We start from the raw sequence: 10,202 nt of genomic DNA, 5'->3' as shown, positions 1-10,202 counted from the left end.
TTCAGCAAACCCGCTGCTGAAACCCAGTGCACGGGACTATCAGTCCCGTGCACTTGGTGTTCCAGCAGCTGCTCTCTGCTTAAAAGTCGGGACTAGCAGTCCCGACTTTTAAGCAGAGAGCACTACCCGTTTGCTGAACACCAAGTGCACGGGACTAGCAGTCTTGTGCACTCGCTGTGCACATTTTTGTGCAATTTTCTCTACATTTCAAGTAGTTCCTGTGCATATATCAACACAAACTTCCTCTAACAAGTCACATACTCATTTCACCACTGCATTTCATGTAGTCCCTGTGCATACATCCACACAAACTCCCACTAACAAATTACATACTGATTTCACCACATACTCATTTCAAATCAAACAAATCACATCACACCACAAACTCCCACTAACAAATCCAACATAATAACACCACAAACCCACTTAGAAATCAAACATATCACACGATATTATCGACTACAAATCCAAAAACCACATCCCTAAATAGTTTTGTAATGTATATAACCTGTAGTTTACATACATCCAAGAACTCTCCTCCTCCTCCTTTGTCTTCGTCGTCCTCCATACCGCCCTTCGACGAGTTCGTGATCCGGTTGCGTTTGTGGTTGTGACGGTCCAGCTCCATCGTCGACACGTTGGGAAGGTCCAGCTTCATCGTTATTTCTGCGTCGTCCTCGACTTTGTCGCTGTTGTCGTGTATATACGAATGACCTTACCTCCCGTCCATCATGACGATCTTCGTGAGTTCGGTGTAAGGCTTGTTGAAGCCTCTGCATTATAGCCTGATATATTGATACATGTTCATGTGCTTCGGGATTTCTATCTGCTGCGATAGATAGTTCAAAAACAAAATTTCATATTAAATTTGATATTACAGAATGTAAATTTGAGATTTAATTTTTTCGTACCTGCTCGAGCCAATTCCAAACCACGATTTGCAAGAGTTTGAACTTCATCTATTGCTGATACCTGCAAATTTTTCAACACATAAAGTACCAATAAAAATGGACTTAAATCAAAATATGAAAATACTTACTAATTCTCTCTCATCTATACCCCGGGGCACATATCCTCTTTGCGACTCAACCGGTATTGTGGTCGAATGAAGTATCCATCTTCGGGTTATGTCCCAATACCAAGTGTAGTAATCTGATTCCCGAGGAGTTGGTTCAATTTGGTTGACAATACAAAAATGCCTATCATTCCATTTGTGTATAAAAGCTTGATGCACGATCATCCAGTTTATTTGTTGGCCTCCTTTCTTTGCCTTCCTCTCTATCTTTTCAACAAACTGCGGAACATGTTGTGCAAGACCATATTGTCGAAGCACGCGGTCCGGTACATGCATTTCTACTATCTCCAAACATATAAGAGGAACTCTAGCTCTCCATACAACTTGGTATTCTGTGCATATTGGGGGTAGCTGAGGTAGAAATTGGGTGTAGGGCTCCCATTCCATCTACAATAATTTATTGCAGTTGCATATCAGAATTGGGTTTTCAGTATGTAGAAGAAAAAACGCATGTTTTTCGGTGAGAATTACCTGAAAAATCTTCATACGGTCAAGCTCATTCCGGTAGAAATCCAATTGTCTAGCCGGGGTCTCGTCATAGCATTTTTCGACATTCCATCTACAAAAAAATATTTATCATACATTTAGTACCACAATGATAACTACAATTATATTCGCTACACTAAAAATACAATACCTGCATCCCAGTGGAATTTGTCCATCTAATTGTAAATGCGTGCATAGTCTTGGCTTCAAATGAAGTCTCTCCCATGCCCATACTTGCAATAAGCTTAGACACCCTTTAAGCTCACTGTTTTGCATAAGTGCCACTTTTGACATCTCTCTATATAAATACGCCAAAACAGCACTACCCCACGATTTTGTACCACATACGTCCAAGTCCTCGAGGAGTGGTAACCACCTAGCATATTCACAATATTCCAATTTATTAAAATAAGCTAATTCAATGAAATACAGATTCATATTATAAATACACATACCTCGCATGCACTTTATCTTTACTTGAATCTGGAAATAATATAGTACCAATCATGTGCATAATGTATGCACGTGCATGTTGGTCAACCAAAATTTGTGGGGCATCAACAGGCAACGGTACTGAGAAGGTCTCTCTCAACCACTTCAACTTAATAGTTCCTCTAGGCATAGTCTCTGGAGCTACACCTAACAACTCCTCACATCTTCGAGGCCATACATCACTATCAGTGCCGGTAATGCACGGACCATCTATACGGAGACCGAGTATCACGGATACATCTTGTAGAGTAATGGTAGCCTCACCCATTCGGAAGTGGAAAGTATTGGTCTCAGGTCTCCATCTATCCATCAACGCAATCAGTAGGGGCCAATCGAGCTTTATCCAACGAAGCTTTGAACAAGTCAAGAAGCCGGCCCGTCCCACAGCTGCTATGATACGCTCATCCTCTAACCGCCAACGGCTATGGCTGAGGCTATGATCAACCATAACGATACTCGGACCTCTCTGTATAGACAATGATAGTATAAGAATGCAATATTATGTAAATGCAAATATTACAATTATAAAGTAACTGAATTACCTCTGTACAGGATATAATATGTGAACGATGCTGAGCCTGGTCATATAAGACCTCATCACTAACCGGCCCAGGATCCATGGTGTACAAACCTGCACATATAATTATACACATGTTAATAATCAATCATATAGTAATTCAGTTTCTTTATTAAAGTATATAAAAATAAAAAAATGATATAAATTACCAATTAGTTGCTATCTATTGTGTCTAGATGGACAACGAGGTCGAGTATGTCCCGGTTGTTTGCAAAGACTACATTTTTTGTGCTTGACCACTCCTTCTCGCCCTTGATCCATGGTTCCCCTAATTCGCACAGATCGTGGTCGACCTGCTTGTCTCCGGTACTGAGGTGGAACTATATGTGGTCCATTATATTCAGGCCAATACCGACTATCATCAGGTGGATGAAAACTCTCACTATATGTCTTTTGATAGTGAGCTGTTGAATACCAAGGCGAGCAATACCGATTTCTGGGAATTCTAGCACCTCCCGGCTGATTAGAAGAAGCCGCAAGCACATGTGCACAGGGTATTTTTTGGAGTTGTGGTATGTTACATGTGCAAGTGCAATCAACATCAAATAGTTTAACGGTGTAGATACCGTCACAATCTTGTACCTGCCATTCGTTGTCGTTGAATACAGTAATTTGACATGATCTTGCTGCCTCAATTCTTCTATGCAAAATGGACTCATTTTTTGGTGTGTAACGTGTTGTCCAGTCTATGCCATCACCACGCCTTTTGTTGAAGTATGCGTTTAGTCTATAGAATGTTCTCGCAACCAAAGATTGTATTGGCATAGCTCGTGCTCCTTTAAGAACGCCGTTAAAGCTCTCGGAGCAATTAGTCGTCATCATGCAAAACCGCACACCCTCATCCTTACATAATGCCCACCGATGCTCGAATTGAGGCTTCAAGTTATTTTCAATCCAATTATGTGCATCTAATGACAAAGACTTGATTTTCTCCCTGCAATGTTCATACACTAATGTGTCGGTCGCACACCCGGCTTGCCACAAAAGATTTTGCAAATTAATCTCACCGTGTTTTTTCTTGAAATTATCTCTTATATGCCTTAAACAATATCGATGGTGATGTGGTGCACTAAAACCCTCATGTAACGCCCTTATAATTCCTTTCATCCTATCCGAAATAAAGGTAATTATTCTTGGCGCACGGACACTTGGAATCCACTTGTATATAAGTTCAAAAAACCACTTCCAACTAGACGTATCCTCCACCTCCACGACTGCAAATGCTAGAGGAAATAACCCGCCATTTGCATCTACACCGGTCGCTACAAGAAGCACGCCTTTGTACTTTCCATATAAATGTGTACCATCAATGCTCAATAGCGGACGACAAAAAGTGAAGCCCTTAATAGCAGGACCAAATGCCCAAAACACGCGAGTGAACCTCTCCATACCCGGTGCAATCTCTTCGGATAATATTTCGTATTCAGTACCCGGATTATTTCGTTTGATAGCTTCAAGATACTGTGGAAGTAATTCATATGATTTTTCCCAATCTCCAAAAATTTTAGACAACGCTTTCCTCCTTGCATCATATGCCTTATATTTAGATATCTTAATCCCCCGCATGTCATATACCCTCTGAAATATCTGACCTGCATTCAGATCAAGTTCAGCTCTAACTTCAGGCATAATTAGCTTACATATATAAGAAGAAGATGCAGAATAATCATCGACATCCACCGACGGGTTGCAACATGTGTGAAGTCCGCAATATCTACATATTACAAATTGCCCATTTGATGATTTTCTCACAGCGGCATTTAGCAACCAAGGACATTTTTTATTTCTCTCATCTTGCTCATTTGCGTTCTCTACTTCATTCTTATCGTTAAAGAAGCATTTCACATTGTAGTTTGTTGCATTAGTTTTTACCGGCTTGAATTTGACCCGATTCTTGATGGACCATTCTCGGATTGCAAAGATCAGTGCCTCCTTGCTCTCGAATAGATCCCCTTTTTTAAAAGTGAAGTCCTCAGGTCGTTGTAAATTTGGCCCAACATCAACAAATCCAGCTTGAGAAGTATTTATCCAATCCTCATTATGAAACTCGTCGGGCAACGGATCTTCAGCTTCCACATAATCATTGTTAACGTTAAATTGCTCCATCCAACGGGCGTCATCATCGATTCCAGCTGCCACATGCATGCTATCAATTTGCACGCCATCTTCTTCAAAATGATCTGAATCATCATCTGCTTCATCTTCTATAATTGCTCCGACTGGTGGGTAACCCGTAACATGACCTGAAGCGTCGTTAAATATATTAGTTGACGTCCCACCGATAGAATACTCACTTAAATGTTGTGGTTGAGACCATGGCTCTTGACTTGGAGATGTCATAAAACCAATCGACTCGTTGTCTAAGTCAAGCATCCGAGAAAACTCTCCTTGAGGTCGTGAAACTTGGGCAAATTCCTGAATCGGATACTTCTCAATAAACAACTCAATTGACGCTTGCTTCTCGACTAATTGTTTCATGTCATTCAATTCCTCATCTTCGGTAATCTCCACGGCAATAGTTCTACTCTCATTTATCGGACAGTTGAAGAACACCCTAATTGTATATTCTTCTTTCTTAATTTTAGTAACTCTGTGTATTTCCCTAGTCATTCCATCAAAATTACACGACTTAGATAGCATGAACATTTTCCGAGAACCTCCATCATACACCGGCAAATTATTCACTCCGACGCCGAGGCTCCCATTAAAGAAACAAATAATGGATATGGAGTTCGTCATCGAAACTGAAAATACACAGTCCATCATATGCAAATAATCTATTAATATCTGAATAAATCAACATCAAATTTATTACCTTAATCAATCTCAAATAATGGCTACACCCTTAATTATTATTCATCATTTGTAAATAATTGCTAAACCCTAACCCCCAAACCACATTATTCATCCTATTGCACAAAATAAAAACTAATCCTACCCAATTCTAGCAAAATTAACAGCAAAATTAACAGCAAATTTGATGAATATCCCTCTCAAAAATAATTGTTAAACCCTCTCATATGTAAATAATTGCTAAACTAAACCCTAACTCCCAAATTAACAGCAAAATTAAAAAGAAAAACACACCTGAGAATGGGGGTTCGGTGGGCGTCGATGGTGTCGGATGCGCGACGAGGTCGGAGGGCTAGGGTTAGGCGGCGACTGCAAATGGCAGGGGGTCGAAGTCGAAGTTGAAGGCTAGGGTTTGGGGGGGTTGAAGGCTCAGTCACGAGAGCGTCGGGGTCGGCGGCGACGGAAAATGGCGGTGATCGGCGGCGACGGAAAATGGCGGTGATCGGCGGCGACGGAAAATGGCGGTGATCGGCGGCGACGGAAAATGGCGGTGATCGGCGGCGACGGAAAATGGCGGTGATCGGCGGCGACGGAAAATGGCGGTGATCGGCGGCGACGGAAAATGGCGGTGATCGGCGGCGACGGAAAATGGCGGTGATCGGCGGCGACGGAAAATGGCGGTGATCGGCGGCGGGGGTCGACGAGGCCAGCAGGTTTTTTTTTTCTTCGGGGGAGAGTGGTCACGAGATCGCAGAAGGAAAGAAGGAACGAAACGAACGAAAAGAAAGCGGAGTTAGTGGGGTAGGCGGACTGCACGGGACTACTAGTCCCGTGCAGTTCCGTAATTGCAAAATCGACCCTTTTCGGTTGTTTTTGCTAATTAATTTCTGAGACGGTCGATTTTGCACAATAAAATTGAAAAATGGGCTGTTTTAAAAATTTCTCCGTAATTTTACCCAATGGGATAATTTGAGTGGGATAAAGTGGGGTAAAATGGGGTAATGGGACAATTTGAGTGGGATAATTAGTATGACATCTTTTTATAATATTATATTTATAGCTTTAACTTTACATAACATCAAATGATTAAATAAATAATAGTTATAATATAAAATAATATTATTTTTAAGATTATTTTAATATAAAATATTAAAAATAATATAATAATATTAATATTAATCAATCTTAAAATATTTTGATGTTTATTTTAACTATTATACTAAATTAACAAATTTTTTAATTGCAATATTGCGTGGTGCCTCTGGAGGAAGGTCGAAAACTTCAAAGTCATCGTTGGAGTTCTCCATCTTCAGAAAATTATGCAGACCGATACACGCAATTCAATTTAATGAATGCAATTCAATTTACTCTCTCCAACCAAGTAAAATAACATATTGGCATTATCTTGCAATATAACCTCAATCCATGACAAAATCAGTAAGTCACAAGTCACAACATCATTGTTAAGAAGTCGTAAACGTTGAACATTAGACAATCCCCAGTTGCAAACTAACCACTTTTAATATACAGAAATGTTAAGTGCACAAAAATTTACAACCATGATGGTTTTAGCTCACATGTGCCCAAGCCAAAATGAGAAGAATCAGTTCCCACGAGAACCATACATAACACGAGAAGATGGCAGACTGCCAGACTCTACTTGTCGTACAACAACAAATGCAAGGGGTTTTTTACTCATCATGCCTGTACCTCGGCATGGCAGAAGATTCTTCAATAGCCAGGTGCCTTATTTGTGGAAACATGGAGCTCAGAGCATCAAATGTTGGTTGAATTTTCCTTAAAAACGGACAACAAGATGCATGAAATAAATTTGAATAGTAAGCATTTCCCTGAGCATGCCCCAACTCTCTGTCAAGTCTATCTCCGTTCACCTAACAAAAAGAAACATATATCTCAGATTTGTTATAGCAATGCTCAAGTAGCACACTTACCATATAGGAAGATTTCCAAAAAAATTGGCGGCAGAAATGTGAAAGCCGCCAATGCAAAATGAAAGCTAAAATGACCAAAACCTTATTTTGAGTTTCTAACTATTTCTAACCAATCCTACCCAATACGGATAAAATACCCAAAAGATGGTTACTTCTGGTTCCAAATTGATACAAGAATATGGTAAACCATTTTGAAGAAAGAGATAAACTATTATTAAAAAGACAGGGTTGTAGTGACAGTGTAATCACATCAGAGAAGAAGCACCTGAGTGGCAATATCTATCAAAACTCCCTTGAGCGACCGCTTTCCAGTAGAGTTAACCGTTTGCTCCCTACATCAATATCTGTTGAGGATATAAAGCACAAGAATGCAATCAAAAACGTTGCGAATAAAAGAGTTCTGCAATTGGACGTCAACTTCATGTAAATGTTTGACGTAATACACGTTCATCTACCTGAAATGTATAAGTTCTATCCTCACATTAACAAGGCCTAGTTTCTGGCAAATAGTTCTGGCATTCAGCATATTCTTATACAAATAACCATTCAGGAACAATTACGACATGATTTTGGGAAAAAAAATATTAGAATTTGTACAAGAATGACAACCTTTCTAAAGCAAATACAGAACAAACCTAGAACTGACTTGCACAAAGGAAAACAACGACAATCATTCCATTGCAACCACTGGAACATGTTTGGAATTGTAATTAAACGTTTCACATTAGTTGCAAATTTTGTATATAGAAGAATTAAATTTTGTATATAGAAGAATCAAAATTTTGCGGTCAATGACATGTTCATGACTATAGAAATCATTCAACCCTTTCCCATTGTTATCCTCAACCCTCTTATATTGCCTCTGCCCTTTCTCTTTTCTTCAAAAGCAGATGTCTCCCTTATTATTCATTAGGCTAATACAAAAAAATTAAGGTTTATTTTCATTATGCATTTATTCTACAATGCCATACACGATCCTCCTTTAATCAAATAAAAAACACATGCCAACCGAACACAAAGCATCGATTCAAGTTTGTTAAGGGTGGGGTTTAATGTTATTACATATCAAATTCTTCAGTTTTGTAAACTGCAGAACAAGGGATGTCATAAAACAGACATCTAAATGACCATATGCAGATCATGTGCAGCTAGTTGGCTGGAGCATATACCGCTGAATAACTAATTAAAAAAAACAAAGAGTTGTTTTCCGACTGTTGGGGGAAAAGGGCACGTACCTGGGTTCGAGAGCCGGTTGAGGCGACGGAGGCGGCGGCGGAGGAGGAGGCGGAGGAGATGGCGGTGGGGAAATCCCGGCTCGGGGCTCTCGAGCTCGAGAACGGCGACAGAGTTGGGGTCGCGGTCGATTAAGGGAAGGGGGTCGGAGAGGACGGAGGTGGCCCAGCTAGGGCTATCGAGCTCGAGAATGACGATGGTGGGCCCAGCTAGGGCTATCGAGCTCGAGAACGGTGACGTTGAGGGTGACGATGCTGGCGTCGGATCTCTTCGAGGGGGCGACAGAGGAGCGGGCGATCGAGCTCGAGAACGACGACGGAGGAGCTGGCTCTCAAGCTAGAGAACGACGACGGAGGAGCGGGTGAACGACCTCGGCGATCGAGCTCGAGATCGGAAGTGGTGTAATTCGTTCCCCTCTTTTGTTCCAGGAGGCGATAGGGGGTAATTTTGGGGTTGGGGGCTGAGGGGGGCTTATATAGCTGGGATAATTTTTTGGGTAATAGAGTTTTTGGGGGAAAATTACACCAACAAACTAATAACACCAAAGAGTTCACTCCAGTTCCAATTACTCCAACCAATAACACCAAACACTGATGTTCCACAAATTATCTCATTATCCCCCAAATTACACCAACGAATAACCCCCCTAAATGCGTTGTTCCGGCCGCAGTTTTACTTCTTGCACTGCATACTTCGATTAGTTATTTTGCTAGTTGAAATTTTGCAGATGTATATTTGTAATAACTCTGGTCGCAATTCTGGTCTCTATTAACAATTTAACATAAACATAGTAGATTTCGCATTCTCATGTTGTATGAACGAGGACGGAAGAGTATATGGTTTCATTTAAAATCAGATTACTGGAGGTCAAAATGTTCAATATGCACTAAGGTCTATATTCATCAGCAAATTAGAGGTACGACTTTCTGGAGTAGCTAATAAAGAAAGATTTGACAGCTGGTTACTACGAAATTATTGGCCCTCAGTTTTGATCTTTTATCTATTTGTTATCATTTTCTTGAGCATGAGATCTTACACTATAAAAGCCCTCCGGTTAATCATCTGTTAACATCATCCGTATTAGTGGTAGAATACTATCCTGCCACGGTATAGACCAGGGTTCGATTCCCGGCTTGGTGCATTTATTTTATTGTGTGTTATTTTATTTTTATTTTTTCCATTTTCTCAATCAATGGAATATTCGGGCATACATTACGTATACCCAAAGAAATAACTGTCTTTTTATTTCAGCATCAATCTACTAAAATCTAACACGCTATTTTTCTTTGTTCTTCTTCTATAATCGGTTTTTTTATTGTGTTTGGTTCCCTTTTTAAAATTAAGAATAGAGATGAAATGAATTGAGTTGTCACCATATTATTGAATGATGTCACTCATTTATAAGAAAATTTATTTTATAAATTTTTTGAAGAAAATTGATTAAAATCAACTTTTCCTTATCTTATTTTCTTTTGTTTGGTTTTAGAAAATCAACCAAACATACCCTTAATAACACAATTAAAGTAATAATTAATTAATCAACAAAATCTCTACTCGTCTTAGACTCACCTAATAACTTATAGAACAGACGAGA

General features: G+C 39.8%; 1 protein-coding gene and 1 long non-coding RNA gene across 5 annotated transcripts; both read right to left on the bottom strand.

Moving 5' to 3' along the window:
- LOC109840847 (serine/threonine-protein phosphatase 7 long form homolog) lies at positions 206–5,918 on the bottom strand. Of its 4 annotated transcripts, none has more exons than XM_020409642.1 (8): positions 5,718–5,918; positions 2,596–2,684; positions 2,017–2,519; positions 1,713–1,937; positions 1,547–1,634; positions 1,040–1,462; positions 912–972; positions 206–829 (listed from the first exon to the last, which is right to left on the bottom strand). In XM_020409642.1, exons 2-8 carry the CDS (start codon positions 2,671–2,673, stop codon positions 516–518), a joined length of 1,692 nt encoding a protein of 563 aa, XP_020265231.1. In that variant the 5' UTR covers positions 2,674–2,684; positions 5,718–5,918; the 3' UTR covers positions 206–515. The 4 variants fall into 4 exon arrangements, with proteins under 4 accessions (XP_020265231.1, XP_020265230.1, XP_020265228.1 ...); XM_020409641.1 differs by lacking the exon at positions 5,718–5,918 and adding an exon at positions 2,780–3,657; XM_020409639.1 differs by lacking the exon at positions 5,718–5,918 and having other exon boundaries at positions 2,596–2,713.
- LOC109843456 lies at positions 6,929–9,036 on the bottom strand. Its single transcript, XR_002247685.1, has 2 exons — positions 8,611–9,036; positions 6,929–7,315 (listed from the first exon to the last, which is right to left on the bottom strand). It is a non-coding gene; the product is annotated as an uncharacterized LOC109843456 (long non-coding RNA).

Source organism: Asparagus officinalis, chromosome 5 (assembly GCF_001876935.1).
Source record: "Asparagus officinalis chromosome 5, Aspof.V1, whole genome shotgun sequence".
Classification (NCBI taxonomy): domain Eukaryota; kingdom Viridiplantae; phylum Streptophyta; class Magnoliopsida; order Asparagales; family Asparagaceae; genus Asparagus; species Asparagus officinalis.
This window is presented reverse-complemented; position numbering and strand designations above follow the sequence as displayed.